At 40.5% G+C, this 21,180-nt stretch overlaps 1 protein-coding gene across 1 annotated transcript; it reads right to left on the bottom strand.

Moving 5' to 3' along the window:
- Positions 1–1,515: 1,515 nt before the first annotated feature.
- LOC111833123 (3 beta-hydroxysteroid dehydrogenase type 7) lies at positions 1,516–20,654 on the bottom strand. The gene is made up of 7 exons (XM_023791073.2): positions 20,102–20,654; positions 18,207–18,512; positions 17,384–17,539; positions 8,404–8,512; positions 4,695–4,794; positions 3,647–3,809; positions 1,516–2,894 (listed from the first exon to the last, which is right to left on the bottom strand). Exons 2-7 carry the CDS (start codon positions 18,367–18,369, stop codon positions 2,485–2,487), a joined length of 1,101 nt encoding a protein of 366 aa, XP_023646841.1. The 5' UTR covers positions 18,370–18,512; positions 20,102–20,654; the 3' UTR covers positions 1,516–2,484.
- Between the last annotated feature and the right edge of the window lie 526 nt (positions 20,655–21,180).

Here is a 21,180-nt window from a genome sequence, read left to right as displayed (position 1 = left end):
GCTGCCCCCGCGATCCGACCTCGGATATGCAGAAGTAAATGGATGGATGGATGGATGGATGCAACAACAGATGTCACTTTCTCACCAAGCTGCTTGCTGATAGTCATGTAGCTCATTCTATATTTGTGAAGGTCAACAGTCTCTGATGTCCTTAGACAGCTCTTTGTTATTTCCCAAGGTAATAAGGTTGAAGATGTAGACAGGTTGGTGACCCAAGAATACTGTTTAACAAAGTAATGCCATTAAATGACAATGCTGGTTTAGTATCTGTTAATACTTAATTAAGTACTACTTGTGTTGTGTTAGTGCACATGTACTTGACCTAATTTCTTGCTGGCTTGTAGGGGATCAAATAATTATTTCCCTAGATAAATAATTAATTCATTTGTACCTGTTACATAATGATTTTTTTCTTGTCTGTTTTGTTGAAAATCTCTCTTCTGGCGTTAAAATAGACCTACCAGTGGAATTACTTCTCATTTTTTTTTATAAATGGGTCTAGTTAGTAATTCCACAGGGGGTCAAATAATTATTTCCCTAACTGTAGATGAACAATTCGTCATGCAGACATAGCATAATGGCCTGTTGATGTATTCTTGAACATGGATGGCAAATTTTGCCTATTGACAAAAATACAGATTTATAAGCATTGTAATTTTTTAAGATATATTATAGATTGGACATAACTCTGATTGGCTAAATTTCTGTGTTATATTGGATACTTAGCCTGCTTTGGAACTCATGTTAGGATGTGTCATCAGAGTTATTCTGAAAGCACAGTATTTAAAAGAGTAAACCCCATGCATGGATACAGGGGTACAGTGGCTTGGTGGATAGCACTGTTGCTTTTCTCCTCTGTGGCGAGAGGCTTGAATTGCACCTTTGGAGAAAATTATATTTCATAAGACACTTGGCGATCTGACAAAACATCCTTTCTGATAAGATGTCTGATAAGAATACATGGGTAAAGGGAACATTTTGAAGCTATGTAGGCATTTTAGCAAGTTAAAGCTAAGTAGCAAACTGAGAACGACAGCTCAGTTGTCTTGAATCCTGGCGATCTAAACTTTCAAGCTTTCATTACTGCGTGACTAGATATATGTCGAAAGGGGTAGTGTTTGAAACATTGAAAGAGCGTTTCTCGGAACATCGTGGGTCTGGCTTGCCAGGCTAGTTACCATCCACGTAGAGGTAGGCTCTGGCTACCTGCTAATTGTGAAATAATGTTCTTGTGGAAAGGATGTTCGTGAATGATTCAGAGCATGATGCATTTTGATTGGCATCCCTTATGGTCTTGTGAGGCCTATTTTTTCTGTTAAACAATTGTAGCTGAAAATAAACAGCCAAATTACAACCAATAGTTTCAGTCACTGAGGGCAAAATAGGCCCAATGATTTATGCTACTTAATATTTACAACAGTTAGATTTTCCAGAGGCTACATCTGTCCTGACATTGCATCTATTCCTTTGCTAGATTCCAGAAACAGCTTCAGTGAAGCAAGTCCTGCGCAAGAAGATGGACATAATTTTATTTATTTATTTTATTTAAATGTGTGTGTACTTCTAAGTTCAAACATGTTTGGTTGGCAAAATAAATGTTTTAAATTCAAATCAGAGCGTCTTCCGTGTCTGGAATGGATGTAGAGTATTCTTGAGTCTATAAGGTAACAATAATATAATAATAAGAACCTTGTTTTAATTGTGAAATGTGTTTGACTAAAACAAAATTTAGTTTTTGTCTATTCTACTAGGTACTTGTACTATATTGACTAGGTAAAATAGAATTGCATCACTAAAATAAAGAGACTAAAATACAATTATCATTGACTAAAACTAGACTAAAATGTCATCAGTTTTCGTTGACTAAAACTAGACTAAAATAGTCATGGATAATCCTGACTAAAATATGACTAAAATGCTCAGACTTTTAGTCGACTGAAACTTGACTAGACTAAAATGAGTATGGACGTGACTAAAACTAATAATAACTAAAATGACAGCTTGATGCAAAGACTAGACTAAAACTAAAATTAAGACAGGCCACCAAAAACAACTATACTTTCAAGCAAGGTTTTTACAAAGGTAGTTCTTAGTCTCATATAAACGAAAAAAAAAAAAACAGTTCTACCTTCAGCAAATTTCTTTACTTCTCTTTAGCTAGAAAGGAAATCATTAGTCATTAATATGCACTTTTCAGATTTCAGACACAGGGAAGCTGAAGCTGTGCTTTCCCACATCAGTGGAAACAAAATTGATATTTGTTGTTACCTGTATAAGGATTATTTAATTTATTATAAATGAAATTGTCATATTATATATTGTATATTATCTGATATTATTAGTAGTAGTATTTCTATTAGTACAGTAAAATTCTTTATCTGAAATGTCATTGACTTGACTGAATAATTTAGAGAGAATTTAAATATGACAAGGAGGAAAGTGACAGAGAAATGCATGGTTAAAAGGCAGGTAATGTGAGCTGGGTCAGGTATCTTTAGGGCTTTCCGTGAAGGTGTTCACCCAGCTCTGTGTACGTGCCCTGGCCTCTTCCCAGCTGTAGAGTGGCCGGTAGCCAAAGTGCCGCTCAGCCTTATCAGAGTACACCGTGAAAGAGGTGCAGGCCACAGCCAGCGTGTAGCGGTTCAGCAGCGGCGTGTAGAGCCACATGGGCTTCAGGGACCAATGCAGCAGGTCATTGAGGCATGCCACCAGCCACAGGATCCACACGGGCACCCACACCTCACGGAAGCGGAACTGTGACAAGAACTGCATGTTGAAGTCCTCGTAGCTCTTGTAGGGTGAGTCGTCGTAACAGAAGTACACTTCCCCTCCCAGCCTGTGGGGGTGCTGTCGCAGCTTGCGGGCTGCCAGCACATGCATCCAGGCCACGTTGCCTAAAAGTGGTGGAAATAGGCATCAGTGGAGCACATTGGACAACACTGGACACTTCATATCATGTGACTCAGTGGTGTGCATAAGCAAGTACACCTATCCAAGTGTAACTGATTCCTAGAAACCACATGAATACAGTGAACTCAAATATTTATAACTATTTCTATTATAACTTATGGGGCAATCCAAAAAACCCCAGTTAAAATCCCCTCAAAATATCCATATCATCTTAAAGTACCCACTTCAACATGATAATATTTTAAACACTGTTTACTTTAACTGCCAAACAGTTAATGATGTAATAAATTTGAATTTGTATGCTTATATGCTGATGTTTTTGCAGTAGCATACATTACATTTCATACTGTGATAGGGTTAGGAATAAAAAACAATATAGCAAAGAAAAAATAATGAGAAATATTTAGAATATTTTTCTAATGTGCTTCACCTACAATGGCATTTGTCATGCCTGGTCTTCTTCACTCAATATGGGTACCAATATCTATGGCTTGTTAAGCCAAGAATTTGGGTATGGTGCTTGAATCCCAAGGTATAACCATAATCATCGTGTTTATAATGTATTGTGTAGGGGGTCTCTGATGCTGTAGTATGTTAATCACTACAGTAAAATGTGGAGCTGTATGAATAGTTAATCACACAGTGGTTCTGATAAAAAGTTCAAAAATAGTTGCAGCTGTATTTGTGTGCAGATGGAGAGACAGTGTTCTATGTGAGCGCTAAACAGAGTTCACACCTGCGTAAACACGGCCGTGCTCAGTGTCACGCGGAACACCCCGGATCACCCAGCCCCCAGTGCGCACTCCCATCTGGTAAAAATCCCTCATTAGCTGGTGCTGCTCCCCGTAGATCCCAGTGGGCCGCAGGGCACAGGTCCACAGGCAAAGATCTCCTTTCCCCTGCAGTCGGGAGGGCAAAGAAAAGCCGGCCTATGGGTTTAGACTCTGCACTACTACAAAATATTACAAAGCAGATTGATGTGCATATAAATGGTATCGAAGACTTATAGGTTCCATAGATTATTCTAATCTTTTATTTCTTTGTGGGTTACCTGATAACTGGATTGAGTGTAACGCGTTTGAAGGTGGACAAAACAAAATCGAACATGTTGTGAACAATCTGTAGCATACTTAAAAGGTCGTCGCCACCTTGTTCATTTTATGTCATGACACAACCCTAGAAGGTGTAGAATGTTTTCAATGTAGCAGACGTGCATACAGATCACAGATAAACATATTGTAATGAGTTGTTTCAATAAAGGAGATGATAGTTCTTTTAAAAATGGAAGCTGGTTTCTGTATCAGTAATTACTATTGGTTTAATACTAGAGGCAGCACAGACAGGGAAGCCAACAATTTACATGACACTCAATGTTACACGCTAATGAAACACATGCATTTCATGGTAAATATTACATGGTTACGACATTTACTATCAACATAAATGCACAAATACATATATTTATTTACCCTATTTTAAGATATACATGGTGCAGTGCAAACTATGCTGGTAACTGAATAGTTAGTCCTGCTGACCAACCCCCAATGTCACATAATATCAGGAAATCGTGGTCAGTGGGTGAGATCAGAACAAACAAAGCAGTTTTCCCTGGGGACCCTACACAGTGTGGCCAAATTGTGCTCAGCTTGGTAATTACGGGTCATACAATGTTGTTTTGCTAAAATGTGTATTCCGTTGATTTCGTCTGAAGTATACAGCCACCATAAGGAAAGTGGAGATCATTATTTGTGCTGCTGAAGACTGAAATGTCACTGTCTGTCTACCTTTTTGCCGTTGGCCTCCAGCACCAATCTCTCAGCTTCCGCCTTACTCTTGGGATAGGGCATTTCATGGCATACTTCATACAAGGAGTCCTCGTTCCCTCTGGGGATCAGAGCAAATCCATTTCATGATTTAGCTCTAGTGGTAGAGATCAAGGGGGTTAACATCAAGTGACAACGTAATTGAGGGAGTATGCAGCTGGAAACAAAAAAGGACTGAAAGGAATGACATGTGCCAGACGGTATCTAAAGCCAGATACCAGTAAATGACGTGGCTGCAGGCCTGGGTTATGTACTGAATGAAAACAAAGACAATCAAAGAGGGGACTGGGCCTGTGGGCAACAGCAGGAACAAAACAGGAAGTGCTGCAGCCAGCTGGTATGCAGACAAAGAATATGTGGTGAATACAGAGCCCTCTTTGAAACTGCAGTCACTGAGTCACTCAGGAAAAATTTAGGGCACATCATTCAACTTGATAATGCTGCAGATTTCGCTGCCATAAGTAACCATACACACACAGCTAAAATCGACACATCTTCTGACTACTTATGAAGCACTGAGTTAATAGTTATCTTAGATAAAATAGCACCAGGCCATGCATAGACAGAACAGCATGCATAGATCTAACAGCACCAGAAACCAGAGTTGTTAACCAGTTGTATGGCTAAACTAGTCTAGATGGTTGTGCTACTTTACATATGCTCTAGCCTTAAAATTTAGTGATTAAGTGTCATTGTTGACACACCACAACAAAATGTGTTCTTTGCATTTAACCCATATGTGACAATGTAACATAGCAGGGGGCAGCTAATTCAGCACCCAGGGAGCTGTACCTTGCTCAGGGTACCTCAGTGGTGCCTTGTTGGTTAGGGATTTGAACCTGCAATCTTTCAATTATGACTGCACTTCCCTAACCATTAAGCCACCACAGCCTTATGTGGCCATTGCTTGTTATCAGAATGCTTTGGTGCCCCTAATGACCAGAGGCACTGACATTCCATATAATTGGTCCTTCAGCATCTCAGATCACTTATGAAGGGCTTTCAGTACAACAGCACAAGAGTCTGCAATAAAGTGCAGAGTAAAGGCTCAAGTCCTGAGACAAACTGCTACATGCTCTAAGAGTCCTTCATAGCCAGTGTCAGTGTCATTGCTGCTGTTTGCTGGAGGGAGGAAATATTGGGGTGAAGGGGGCTGGTAAGCTGAACAAACTGTGATAGGACTGGGTCTGCACTCCTTGGATGTGCTGATGGAGGGGGTGCCCAACCTGTATTCCCTTCTGGATAATAAGACCCATCCAGTCAACAAAGAGCACATACTTCTTAGGAATGCCTTCAGTCACAAGCTAATCTCCCCAGATGCACAGCTAAATGCTTCAGATTCTCCTTAAGGCCAGTGCAGTATAATCTCTCCAGGTCCCTAACCTGACACAGCTTGAAGGTTGCTAACCCAATTTGCTTTGACTTAGTGTTGAATTGTTGTATGTGCACTAAATTAAGCAGCGACCCATGTTGTACCACCTACATTGTACTCCACACATCATTGTTACTGGCACATCCCCTAACTAGTCCCACTCCAGATCCGGTATCCAGCTCAGCAACCCTCACCTCATCCTTATCGCCGGTCTTTGGAAATCACCTGGTACCAATTTCCAGTTTCATTATATTTATATTGCTCTTTCCTGACACTGCTCTTAGACTATAGTTTGGAGTCGGTACTGCCCTGGTGTGTTCTCGACCTCCTGCTTGATTATCCTGTTTATGGATTCAGATTGTTGTTTTGGTTTTGGTTAATAAATTGCAATGGAAGATTTTGCAAGTGGACCCTGATCCGCTTCATTAGTTATATGTATTTGTTTGTATTATTAGTTTCTTTGCAGGTTGTATTGTATAAAGGGGCGGTCACACTAGAGCAAAAAATATTAGTGTCTCATTCACTTCCATTATAGTTGTGGGAGGTGAAATTATGATTCCTCACTTCTGGTAGCAGAGCAATTATGTGTTGAGTTCATCTTAATTGACTTTGACCTGCAACCAATCAGGTGTGGTATGGGTGGGACTGACCTTTCAATTTCACTGGCTGTGGGACAAAATGGAGCAACCAATTATTTTTATTTGTTGAATGCCAGAATATAAATTTGTAAACAGGAGAAAAGCTGCATGACTGGCAGGGAGCATTCAAGCAGGTCTCAAAGGTAAATGCATCACAGTGCATTTAATGACATTAATGACTAGTTAGTGTGCTTCACACCTGGCTTACTGGGTTAGAAGGCTGATATTACAATATGCATTTGTTACATTGTGTGCTACTAATTTCACCAATCCTGGTGAGTTACATGAGTAGTTTTAAATATGCATTTTAAAAGCAAACTATACATGACTTATTCTTTATTAACATCACTGCACCATCACTGTCTTAAAACAAAGCATCACATCCAGTACCATACGGAATTTTAACCAACGCTGCAAAGAGAACGCAATTTTTTCACTCCAGTGTGAGTGCACTTTTAGGAATTATTTATTTTTGTAATGTTGATGAACAAGCAAAATTCCCCACCATCCACGAGGGCAGTGGGTCCCAAAGTTTTAGGAAACTTATTAAGCCCCCCCCCCCCCCCCCCCCCATTCAATCTAGACAGGTTCAGATTCAAATTTTTATTTGAACTACAACTCTCTTTTCTAATTGAGCGAAAGAAATGTAATTACAAAATACAAATGGTGCAATTTCACCACTGTGGGAGAAAAAAGAGCAATCAATTAAAAATAAAAGTCCAGCATAAGTTTGAAATTATGCAAACGCAGATTTAACTTTCCTGTTAATATTCATTGGCGTACACAAATTAAAGTTGGTCTCACGTTTACCGCATTTTGTTTTTAATGATAACCGCAGGTTTCAGCCTATACTATAGCACAAAACAACACTAAATCATACCCATTAATTGATAGTCTCCCTGCACTTCATGTAGAAATTTTTAAACCTCGTTTTTCATGATATGGTTAGATTTTTTTTTGCCCGGCGCTGCAAAACGTCGTCACGCGTCACCATGTCAGATGGTACAAAACCTTGCAAGAGAAAGACGACTTAGGACAGATCGTACAGCACCACTCAGCCGGCTGAACAAACTGGAACAGCCTCCGTGACGACACAACTTTGCCCTTATTGGCTGAAGAACGTGTCGTTTGTATGACATTTGTATCCCAGGAAGTTCCGATGTGTTATCTACTGTATTTCTCCCGAATATCACGTAAAGCAGTGAGAACTGGTTTCCAGTTAATTTACCTGGTAAAATAAAGTTAAAGTAGATTACATAAATGCTGTAATAGTACACGTACGGTAAGTTAGTGGTTCGTTTATTGTTAATTACTGTAATTAATGTAATCTGAGATTTTATTTTTAGGCCATATCGCCCAGCTCTATTCTCTATTACCCTGAATGAACCCCTGCATCTTTTCTCTGCAGCAACGCTAGTTGACCTGTATTAAGACATGGTTATACTCCTATCACTCTCAATGAGAAAGAAACACATTAACATACTTTGCATCACGCTATCCCTCTTTGGCTTTAAGTTACATAATTGTGAGTGCCACAAGAAGAAGTAAGCAGATACAAAGAGGACAAACAGGAAAGTGTAGGAAGTCTGTGTACAAAAGGCATAAAATCATAGAAACTAGAGGTGGTTCTACGTTTGTTACACTAGACTATGAGTCTTACCTGATAAACGGGTCTCCCTTGATGTTGGGCCCCACAACCTCCATGCTGCTTGTGTAAATGAGGTGCTGGATCCCAGATTTCATACATGCTTTGATGACATTTTCTGTTCCTGAGACACAGAGAAGGTTTAACATATGGAGCTGGCATAACTTCTTCCTGAATTATTTTGGTAACCCAGTCTCAATGCAGAGCAAAGGGACTGAACAAACTTGGTCTCATGATTCAGTTCATAGTGAACTCTAATTATAAGTAGGGAAACTATGGTGAAACCAGGGTGAGTAAGACTGTGGAGGGTAATGGCCAGTGTAGTACTGTTTAGTTACACATGCAATTCCATAGAGAAAGCTGTGATCTGAACTGGGTACAAGAATGAGAACAACTTAACCATTGGTAAGCGACTGCAAGGAAAGCTGGGTGACAGCTTCTCATGTCAAGGTTCACTGGGGTAGAAATTTTCAGCATTTCCAAAAAAAGAAATCTTTTTTTAAAGTTCCTTCCCCGTAGAGTTTCTCACATTGCCTTCCTCAAAATGTGTGAAAATGTGTGGTGTGTACATGCACACTTGACTAATTCTAGCACCCTCTGCACACACTAGCAAACAAGAGATGAAATGCAACAATAGATATATATTTCTTTTGAGTGATCATACATAAAACAACCAAACCAACCATCATACAATGAAGAATGCAGAAATGCTTTCATATGAGTAGTGTAGAAGACTAATTTCATTGAGTGCTTTGTTATATGGGTTTTAGTGATCAACTGTTGAAAATCTATATTTTCCTGGTTCCTACACACAGCATAATTGCTCCCAGTCTGTTCTTGAGAACATAATAAACACACATATGTATTCAATTACAATACAGTTTTGCTGGTTCTAAAACAAAAAAAAAACTCTTATTTTCAGACAAATTGCTCCCAAAATTAAACAGCAGCACCGTGTGGAAGGAATGAAATGGCAGCTGTAGAAGACATTTGGTCTTGTGAACATAGTAACTCATAGTAACTCATAGTTACTGATCTTTTTCAAACTTTGCAGGTAGATTATAGGGGTGACAAACTGGAAGTAATGAAATTTTAAGGCAGATCACCCCGAAGTCAAAGCAATATGACAAAGTGATAGCAAAAAAATGGTAGGCAAAAACATTTAATCCCTTTAGCGTGACAACATACTGTATTTGAAAGATCTTTTTCAACCTTTGCAGACATGTTGTAATAGTGACCATATGGATGTGTTCAAATTTTGAGAGCAACTACACCAAAATTAAACCAGTACTGCATAGTGAGCAAATGAAGGGCAGCTCGGACACCTGATCTTGTCTTATCTATCTGATCCTTTCTAAACTTGCAGGCACGTTGCTTGGGTGCACCTGTTCAAAGATCTAGACTGGTTCAAATTTTAACACAAAGTTGAAGCAAAGACAGCAAAGAAAAAGATATAAGTGTATAATAGGCTTAACCTCATAAACAAGGGGGAGGGATGTTCTATGTATGTTTATCAGAGAACTCATCCCAGATCTTTTAATTGTGGACACGGTTATTTGGTTACTTCAGTTCTTCAAAGCCACAAGAGAATTGGATTCAAAAAGCTGGATTAAATCATCCACGATAATTGCACGCTCCAGTGGTCAATGTCTAGGCTAGATATATCAACACTCAAAAGTATAATTGGCAAGTCTGTGATTGGCTATCTAAAAACACTTAAGTGCACATTTTAACTGTTAATATTGCAAGCTTTGCATTTCCACTGCCTATATGAATTATTTAGTCCATCATATTCAGAGCAAGTACCAGCACACCAAGGACCTGGGAAATTACTAAAATATTATTTAAACTGGCATGTATTAGTTATGACCTAAATATTAATAGTATTAGCTAGAGGTCAATTAATTTTCCTTTTAAAGCAAATAGGAAGAAGGCTGAACTTAAAATGAACTGGAGAGGGCCAGCTGTGCCAGACTGCACTGCAGCTGAAGAGCTGGCTATTCAGCAAAATGCTCGTCTCCCAGTGTTAAAGGGCGGAGACAGGCACAAAACTAGTGGGGGAGGGGGTGGGTACTGAATAGGCCATTCTGTACATTGGTGTATGTTACCATTTGTATTCATAAAAATGTGATCTTTTTTTAAATGGGTATTGTAAGTATCATTTTTGAAACATAACATCTAAATGCATGAAAATGGCTTATCACTATGAGTAATATACTTGCTTTTTCATTTGTAATGTCCCCAAGAAAATGCATTGTTATTCACATATTTCTTTTTACACATGTCTTATTTCTAGCAGTCTAGCTAGTAAGTGAAGTTTTGGCAGCAGTATGGCAAGTAAAATAAGTCAAAATACAAAAACATGGGATAGAATTCAAGGTGTCATGTAGGAATATCTTATCCACTCGAGAAATGAATGTCTGGTCAGAGCTACAAATGAAAATGAACGTTAAAGCTGATGAAAAAACATTAATTTTGGCGCATAATCTATTATTTTATTAAACCGATCCCTTTGAATCTTTTACTAAATTTTGGGGCATTAATGTTGCATTCAATTTACCTTAGAGGTTGAAAGTCAGAGCTGGGAATGACGTCACACCTGAGTGAATTACAAATGAATTACTGCCTCACGCCGAGGAGTTTAACTATCTTGGGGTCTTTTTCACAAGTGTGGGAAAAAAGGAGCAGGAGATCAGCAGGCGGATCAGTGTAGTGTCAGTAGTAATGCAGATGCTGTACCCTTTCTTTGGTAAAGCGAGAACTGAGCCAGAAGGCAAAGCTTTCCATTTACCAGTCTATCTACATTCCTGCCCTCACCTATGGTGACAAGCTTTGGATAGTGACCAAAAGAATGAGATACTAGTGGCAGAAATCAGTTCCCTCCACGGGGTGTCTGGGCTCAGCCTTAGAGATAGGGAGAGGAACTCGGACACTCAGGGGGGGGCTCAAAGTAGAGCCACTGCTCCTCTTCGTGGAAAGGAACCAGCCCAAGTGGTTTGGACATTTATCTAGGATGCTTCCTGGATGGCTCCCTGGGGAGGTATTTCGGGTATATTCAAGCAGGACACACTGGAGAGATTATATCTCTTGGCTGGCCTGATAATGCCTTGATATTTCCCAGGTGGTGCTGGAGGAGGTGGCTGGTGAGAGGGAGGTCTCTAGCATAACAAGAAATAAAGTATTTTGTTTAATATTCTATGACAGCCTGCTATTGGAAACTTTTTGATTTTGTTGTAATAAATATTTGGGAGTTCAACATAAACCTCACACAAACCTGTCTAGGAGTGATTTAAACAGCAAGAATGAAAATGATTATGATTGTCTCTGAGAATGCATGCAGCACTCATGCAAAAGCATGAGTTAAAACTTCAAAATGATTTTTAAACATATACTAGATAATCGTGTAAAGATTGCAAAATTTGCTATTTTTTTCGTATGACAGAGTAAAAATGTTTTAGCAAGAATAAAACTCCCTGAGCTATAATATCCATACCGAATTGAGGGTAAGAAAACCCTAATCTAGCTGACTATGTGCATAACATGTGATGAGCCGGTCCTGCATTGCAATATTTTTTTTTTGTTGGGGGCAGTGGTAGCATAATGGTTAGGGAAGTGCACTTGTAACTGAATCAATCTCTGACCAGCAAGATACCATTGAGGTACCCTGAGCAAGGTACCACCCCCAAGCACTGCTCCCCACGTGCTGAATTTGCTGCCCCCTGCTATGTCATGATATCTCATATGGGTTAAATGCAGAGGACACATTTTGTTGTTGTGCACTGTGTGCTGTGGTGTGTCAACAATGACTAATCACTTCACCTCACCTTAGTATCACGTAGCCATTTTATACTACAGCCATTTTTTAAATTCAGTACAAAATACCCCACTTCGCATTGTGATATCATTCAGCACCAGTAAGAGTTTTTACGCCAGTGAAAAATCAACACCTTGAAGTACCGTACTTTTGGTACCTTCTTGAAGTAACAAAAGTATGGTACGTGGTGCGGTGGAAAAGTGCCCTTTAGTTGAGCAGTGAATTGGACAGCTTTCATATGTGCTGTACTTTTTTTACAAGTGAGATGCATGCTATTCCATGAGGCTATGGTGTTATCTGAAGGCAGACGACACTGCCGTATGGTGCTCAATCCGACCACTGCTTCTATGCTTCTTCTGTGTACTGGCTTCTTCTGTTATTTCTGGGTCAAAGCGCACCGGGGGGATACTGTGGAGCATCCACGGAGTGTCTAAGTCAATTTCAGTCCAATTCAACTTTACTCTACATGAAATTACTAAGAGTAAGCAAACACAAACTTTGATTTTTAAATATTGTTATTATTGATTGTAGTTAACCCCTTCTATATACTGTAAATACAACCCTGTTTCCAAAAAAGGTGGTCAGGTCAGATTGAGAAGCATGCACTGATGCAGTGCAACCACCACATGGTGAAACTCCTCGGGATCCCGGCTGGCAAACCCCTAGGCAGACACGCAGTCCAGTCCCACGCTCCGGAAATGGCCATCCATCTGCTGCAGCCATGTTACATGGACATCCCTTCGGCCTGGTCCAGCCGCTTGGGTCCTCTTGTGAGCATCTTGTAAGCGGGATCACCCTCAGGGAAACGCAGCACATAGCCATAGTGCAGCAACTGACGCTCCCTCACAATGCAGGGGACTCCTCTATTATTTGCTCATTCGACACGAAGTCAAACCAGCGCTACCCAAGGATTCTCCCAAGATACATAGTACCAAAGGGTTCAGTCTTCATCTCAGCTCACTGGATAGCATCCATGTCTCACAGCTATACAGCAAGACAGGGAGCACCAGGACTCTAAAGACTTAGACCTTTGTCCTCTTGCAAAGATATCAGGATTACTACACATCCCTTTTCGGCGACTTCATGACCCCCATGCTCTTCCAATCCATCTGCTGACTTCACAAGAAGAGTCACCAGAGACATGAATGTCACTGCCTAGGTAAGTGAATCTCTCAACGAGGTCGACATTCCCCCCGCAGACAGACACACTACTGATGGTTGTGCCTAAGAAATCATTAAAGGCCTGGATCTTGGTTTTGATCCAGGACACTCACAATCCCAGATGCTCAGACTCCTCACTCCGTCTCGCGAGAGCCCCAATCAGAGCCTCCATCGACTCCGTGACGATCACAGCATAGTCGGCAAAGTCAAGATTAGTAAATCTTCCTTCACCAACAGATGCCCCACAACCACTGGACCCCACGATCCTACCCAACACCCAGTCCATGCAAGCATTGAACAGAGTAGGAGCAAGAACACACCCCTGGCAAACTCCAGAATCAACTGGGAAGAACATGGAAGTTCTCTCTCCACTCTGCATAGCATTCACTGTACCAGTATACAGGCCGGCCATGACGTTCAGTAGCTTCGGGAGGATCCCGCGAAGTCTCAGGATGTCCCACAGGGCAACTTGATCAACTGAGTCAAACGCTTTACGAAAATTGACAAAGGCTGCAAAGAACCTCTGCTAATATTTGCACTTATGCTCAGTGAGAACCCTCAGTGCCAGGATGTGGTCAATGGTAGACGTCTTAGGTGTTAAAACAGATTGTTCCTGCCACTGAAAGGCGAGCAAGTGATCACGGATCCTCTTAAGGATGACCCTAACAAGGACCTAACCCGACACTGAAAGCAGTGTTATCCCCCTGTAGTTGCCGCAATCCAGGCCATCACCCTTCCCTTTCCAGACAGGGACTAGAACTCCCATTTTCCAGTCAGTTGGGATGATGCCTGACTCCCGAATGGAAGCAAAGATTGCCCACAATGCCAGGAGAACAGCCTTACCACCAGCCTTGAGAAGTTCACCCTGGATACCAGAGATCCCTGCAGACATTGTGTAAAATATAGATAAAAACAGGTTGCAATAATTTGCAAATCATATAAACCCATTAGGGCTATCACTATGGATTATGTCAATAATCAAGTAATCTACCGATTCAGCTGACGATTCATCCAGTAATCTTTTACATAATATAATATAATATAATATCCATCCATTGTCCAACCCGCTTATCCTACTGGGTTGTGGGGGGTCCGGAGCCTATCACGGAAGCAATGGGCACGAGGCAGGGAACAACCCTGGATGGGGGGCCAGCCCATTGCAGGGCACACTCACACACCATTCACTCACACATGCACACCTAAGGGCAATTTTAGCAACTCCAATTAGCCTCAGCATGTCTTTGAACTGTGGGGGGAAACCGGAGTACCTGGAGGAAACCCCACGACGACATGGGGAGAACATGCAAACTCCACACACATGTGATCCAGGCGGAGACTCGAACCCAGGTCCCAGAGGTGTAAGGCAACAGTGCTAACCACTGGATTAGCCCCATAATACATATAATAAAATAAAATAAAATTAAATAAAATAAAATAGTGCGAGGCAGGAATCAACCAACTACTGGAGGGTGCACACTCAGTAACACATACGGTCAGTTTAAGCATACTAGTTCATTTAAGTTGCATGTCTTTGGACAGTGGAAGTGGAGGATCTACAGAAAAGCCATGCACACGAAGAGTGAACCTCCAAACTCCACACACACATAGTGGTGGTGTGTGGTAACACCGCAACCTAGCACACCATTCTGAATCCGGGGCTAGCCAATCAATCTCCATCCTCAGATTCCGAGACTATCTGGAGCTTGACAGAGACTGTGAGCGAGATACATCTCTGGATGAGGAGTGCAGCCCAGCTGACTCTCCACTACTTGACCTCCCCGTTTGTCCTGTCACCAACCCATTCCAGGGAGCAGTTCAACCTGACAGAACATGGTTGCTGGAACCTAATGGTGAGCCCTTTGCTGAGTTGTTCGCCCAGCCGACATTCACAGTGTCCTTCCTTGGTTCTCTCTTATTCATCCGCTCCTTCTCCTCTGGTCCCATTACCTGTTTGTTTTATCTTTATGTACCGTTGAGTCCTGTGCCAGCAATACATCTCCTTTGTGTCATGTACCTTGCCTTGTTGTTGGTCCTGTCCAATCTTTTGTCCTCGCAGTCTTCATTCCCCTGTCTTGTCCCGAGCCACACTCCAGTCTGCCTTGTGCCCCGGTTATGCCCCAGGTCATGTCTAGTATCATCCTGCTAAATCTGGTTCAGTGTTTTTCCCATCTGGTCTGTCAATGCATCCAGTCCGCACTTCTGTTCTGATGTATGTCCTGTCTGGTCATTGTATCCAGGTCATGATTCTCTGTCAGCATTCAAATTAGGTGTCTTGTCTGTTATGGTGATGTCAGGGATGGTGTTCGGTAGCTTGTCAAGTGTTGTCTACTGTTGGAAGTCTGAGTTCTGTCCAATCTTGTCTCTCCCTATGCATTGTCCCTGTTTTGTTGTCCAGAGTTCATAGTCCTGTCACTTTTTCCAGTCCTGCTTTGTTTTCCCCAGGCCCCTCATGCCATCCCCAGGATCCCCTCCCCACCCTGTCCTTCGTGCCCAGAGGGCATGCTTTTTTTTGGGGGGGGGGGGGGGGGGTACTGTCACACCCTATTCGCTCTGAATGTCTTATCCTTCCATCTCTCCTTTTTGGCGTGGCCAGTTTAGAGCTTATGCTTGTTTGTCCTACTTCTCGTCTCTGCCCTTGCTAATTGCACTCAGTTGCCCTGTGTTCATCGTGTATTTAAGGTCTTCCCGGTCCCCTGTTAATTGTTTCCTGTTGATGCATGTTGTCTGTGCTCTCAGCATTAATAATGGGCCCGCTAGGGGTCTAGCTTGCATTACAGCCTACTTCCAGGTCGTGGTTACCTTTATTGGCTTGACAGCAAATTTGAATTTAAGTGGAATGTGCAATAAATTAATAGGTGTAGTTTCAGTGTTATCTCACAACTAGGACTCAGAGCATTCAGATAAAAACACCTTTTGATCCTTCCAGTATTTATAGAAATTGCACAGCTTGGTGAGTGTGCGAGGATTACGAATTAGATGGGTGGAACAGGTGACAGGGCTCTCCGGAGAATACAATGTTGTTGTTTTGACATCGCCCCTTTCAAATAATTTGGTTTATCTGTACCAGTCAGTATTGCTGTCATCATGGCAAATATATTTCCATCAATAGCATCATAAGGCTTAATCATTTTCTCCTCTTTCATTCTCCAAAATCCAGCCCATGCATACACTCCTGTAGAAATGATTTTTAAATTAATCAGTAAATATTAAGAGCTTAATCAATATTATTAATTAGTATCAATATTGGTAATCGTGTTACTTCTACTCACAATGATTACTCGATAAACCATGTATGTGCATGATCTATAAGCAGGGTATTATGTAATCACAGGTATAAAGGGAATATTGTAACGAACAGTTATAATCCTGTGTGTGTGTGTGTTAACCTGACTGTGGTGATGATTTTGTTAAAGATGATTTTATGAAACAAGAATGTAAAAAATATGTGATATGGCTTCATTCCCTAGTAAGAGGTAAGTGACAAAGTGAGGAGGAACTTCCCCTTGATCCATGATCTTTAAGACGTGGTTTTTGTTGGTCAAAAGCACAATGTCATATTGCTGCCTTAAAATAGCAAAACGCTGACAATGCCCCTGGTAATGCCTCATTTAAAAAACACCACACAAAATGATTTGCCATTTTGATGACATACTTGCACGGCATGAAAATGAGCAATGTGTTGGTACGAAACTAGCAACACCACTTTGTGTCATGATTTGTGACGGCCTCATATTTTGCAGCCATACAGCAAAACAGGGAGCACCAGGACTCTAAAGACTTGGACCTTCGCCCTCTTACAAAGACATTAGGAATGCCACACAACCTTTTCCAGCGACCTCATGACCCTCCATGCTCTCCTAATCTGTCTACTGACTTAGGAAGAGTAACCAGAGACATGAATGTCGCAGCGACAATCAGCAAGGAAGGAACACACATTAAACAAGCAATATTAAATCGCTGTATTAGAAATGGTCTCCTGCATCCATGTTTCCTTTTTTGTAACCATGCTCTTTCACTAACCTTGAACATTAACCCGGTGGATGGTTTCCTCTGGGACTCGATGCCATACATCCACCAGGCTAGCAGTATGGATGACCAGGTCTGCTCCCGTGGCTGCCACCAGCACACTGTCATAGTCCGTGATGTCGCCCTGAATCAACACCACTTTCACCCTCTCTAGGAGACGGCAAGGTAGGAATTGTGGGATATGCCATATTGTTAATTAAATTAGAGTGTGATAAACTCCACTGGATATTCATTAGATGACAATCTTGTATTCATAACTCCAAGTCTCTAATTTAAAGAATTAAGACAGTCGTAAGGAGGAGAAGTGAAACACAATTCAGGCTGTGACAAAAGGTTTGCCTTTGTCACAGAAGTGAATTAATGTATATAAACAGTAAAGAAACCACAAATATGACTGACATGTAAATGGTTTATATAGTAAATATTCTTTTTGAACATAAGAATGATACTTAATTGATGAATTAACTGGCATGTCATCCAGGGTCTTCCCTGCCTAATACATCTAGGTTTCATATGACCCTGTACTAGATCAGTGATGTGTTAGATGAAATGAAATAATCCTTTGCCATTTGCGCAAGTAAGAGTACAGGGACATTGGAATGCTTCTTTTCACCGACCCCATCTGGTTCTCCGAGGGGAGAGCAAGCATGGGGGTCACACCACAGGGTCAGCCAGCATGCAGAACCCCTGGGGTTTAAGGGCCTTGCTTAAGGGCCCACAGACATGTGACTACTCTGACAAGACTCGAACTGGCTGAAGAAGCTTAGCCTGCTGAGCCACTCCTCAAAATGGATGGGTGGATGGTTAAATCACTTACCAGTGCTATGGTCCACTAGGTTTGGTCGGGTGACTTGATCAAAAAGGCGAATTTCCACGACTTCATCTTCTCTTTCTAACAGTGTCCGCAGCAGATGCTGGCCAAGGAAACCACAGCCTCCCGTGATCAAATACACTAAACCGGAGTGTCCTTGTTTTGACATCCTTGTTTTTCTTCTTGAACTTCAGCTGGCTGTTCCTTTGATCAGTCCTAAACGCAGTGCTTTTCTTTCTTTCCTAGTGTCTTTCTGTATGTTATTTTGTTTTCAGATGATGGGTCTCAGGAGATCCTTATTTTGAATGTATTCTGGGGATTGGACCAGAAGATGTAGGTACAATGAGAAATTCAGGGAGAACATGTCATAAGCATGTCCTCTTGCATGCTGCATTACTGTGTATCCTTTTATTATGACACATTCAACATCGCAGACATTGCAAAATGTGATGTGTGGGTGTTTTGGGCATGAAAATATATGGTATTTCGTCATTAAAGAAATACTTGAAACATGCTGCAACTTTTAACATTTTTATTAGGTTATGTGTGAAGTCATGTTCCTTAAGTAAGGAAATATGATAGAAAATAGATAAAAAAAAACATATACTGTACATATGCAAATGCCTACAACGCTTACATTTTATGGTAACAATGAAGAGTCATTCTTACATACATTATAACGCCATATAACTCCCAGATTCCATTAATTATAGTTAATAATTAAGATTTTCAATATACAGTACTGTGAATACTGTAAGTTATAAGCAGTCAGAGAAACTGATATTTTAATTATCTTTATCTTGGAGTAAAACTATGATATGTCTGTCAAAGTCTAAGCCATTTCACAACCACTCCTAAAAATCACCATAATATTTACACTTACAAATACATCAATATATTTTTTGACTCAACTATGACCCCACTTTGATTGGCTAATCAATGCCTCATTGAGTTAGCTAATTAATTTAACTAATTGATTGATTGAGCTGATGGTGAATTTTAGTAAATACATGGAATAGCTGAGGTGCCCCTAAGGTTTGAAGCGGTGTTCAGGTAGCCATCCAACAATATTGGTAACTTTTTGGGGGCCAGAAGAAATTCTTGTTAGTTTTTATTGTGTTACTCAATTTGCATGTGATATGTTTCGTTAAATTATGTGAATTTCTGAGCAAATATACATTTATTGCTCAGATAAATAACTGTTAACATTTTCTTTGACTGCCTGTTCTCTTCAAAAATGCTTTTCTGGTACTGTAGATTGAGAAGAGGAATTCAACAATGCAACAATTTCTGCAACAGTCTCGTCAGTGCCTGCAGCATCTCACCATTATTCCCCGTTGCCACTATTATATAGCTGCTCTCATTTTCATCCTACTTTCCTTTTCCTTTGAAAACATTCATCAGCTTTTGAACAGACAGCCACCAGATATCACCTTACCCTTAATAAGGGTATTTCCTGAGGCTTCCTTTTAGCTCAGTACTTTCAGCGTCTAAAACGCATCAGCATAATACAACTGATACTCCAAGAAAGCAAAACTAAAATCTGTTTTATTTCTTTTTCATTTATCATCTCTGGAACCAGTAAAAGTTATATAAATTACATCATTTAACAGTGACGTCAAACATACCTCGTTACATTGTTCAACATAACATATTACTACATTAAAACAGCAATACTGAGTACAACTTACGTGCCTATAAACAAATTGTTAAAGATTAATGTTACATTCTGATCATTTAAATTGTATGCAATTTTATGTAAATATAATTACGTAATACTTTCTACATGTAGTATCTCTAAATATCCATGCCTGCACTATAAAAGCTTCAAAGTACTGGCTTGATGACCAATAGTCGTACAATACCACACTTAAAAGTATGTATCTTAAAAGCATGCTTACCTTTGCTCTGGACACTGCTGCTGAATAGTCAGATACTCTAAGCACTGCGGTATTCTGCTCACGTCGTTTTCTCGTACTTCACTCCTACAGTACGTGCTGCCTGGAGGCATGCAGTTTTACATGTGTCATGTAGGACTCAGTTCTAACTCAATAAATAAGTCAATATGTTCGTTCTTTAATATGATATCACTAGATGAAATCACTTGCTCTGTACTATCTCTTCCCAGAATTTCAGCTGAATTTACAGCAAACCCCTTCTATTTGTTATTATCTCTGTGTTGAGCACAGCGCTGTTCAACTCTTGTTCCTCTTTCCCTTGCAGGCTATGGGTTTTGTTGCAGGGTCCTAAAGACCACTGTTTCTTAATCAATCTCTTGATTGAGTTGCAAATGGAATTATACTAGTAATAAACTAGTAAATATATTACATTATACTATGATTTATGTAGCAGTTAAATGTAGTAGTCTTTCAGTATTTATCGGGTCATCTGAAGAAACATATTACCAAATTCGTACTTGTAATGAGAGAGTGCAACTATACATGGTGGTATAGCTCAGTGGGTGAGCATTTGGTACCTGCGCACCCCCTCCTTCTGTGGTGTTTATGTGGCTTAGTTGGTTAGGACGCTGTGTTTTTGATCAAAAGTTTGCCGATTCTAATCCTATGATCAGCAGAAAGATTTCACTGTTGAGCCCTTGATTAAAGTCCTTAACCTCCAATTGCAACAGGGGCTGCTTTTTCAAAATATATGTTACGTTGGATAAAAGTGCCTGCTGCAAATAAATATAGGATAAGATAGGTGAAAAGACAATATCTCCCCGGGGGTGAGAAAAGTATCACTATTCTATTTTTAAGTCTCTTAATTAGTACTGTATTTTTCTGCATAGTGTCTATGCTTCTTGAATCCAAATGTACCTCCACACGTCTGCACATCTAAGCAGTTTAAAAGTCCACCGTGCTCATCATATTTTTGCTGCTAGCTTCTGCTAACTGCTAAGATTGTGGAACTCACAAAATGAGTTATAGCACAAAGTAAATAAATAATCACTGTAGGGAACACAGTTACAGAACAAATCTGC

The sequence above is a fragment of the Paramormyrops kingsleyae genome, chromosome 5 (genome assembly GCF_048594095.1).
Source record: "Paramormyrops kingsleyae isolate MSU_618 chromosome 5, PKINGS_0.4, whole genome shotgun sequence".
Lineage (NCBI taxonomy): Eukaryota > Metazoa > Chordata > Actinopteri > Osteoglossiformes > Mormyridae > Paramormyrops > Paramormyrops kingsleyae.
This window is presented reverse-complemented; position numbering and strand designations above follow the sequence as displayed.

Excerpts from the sequence above, each read along its gene's own strand:
- LOC111833123 (XM_023791073.2), bottom strand. The coding sequence starts at position 18,369 with ATGTCAAAACAAGGACACTCCGGTTTAGTGTATTTGATCACGGGAGGC. Across the intron at positions 3,810-4,694 it reads TGGAGGCCAACGGCAAAAAG|GGGAAAGGAGATCTTTGCCT; the intron begins GTAGACAGACAG and ends TCCCGACTGCAG. Across the intron at positions 2,895-3,646 it reads GCACGGCCGTGTTTACGCAG|GCAACGTGGCCTGGATGCAT; the intron begins GTGTGAACTCTG and ends CACCACTTTTAG.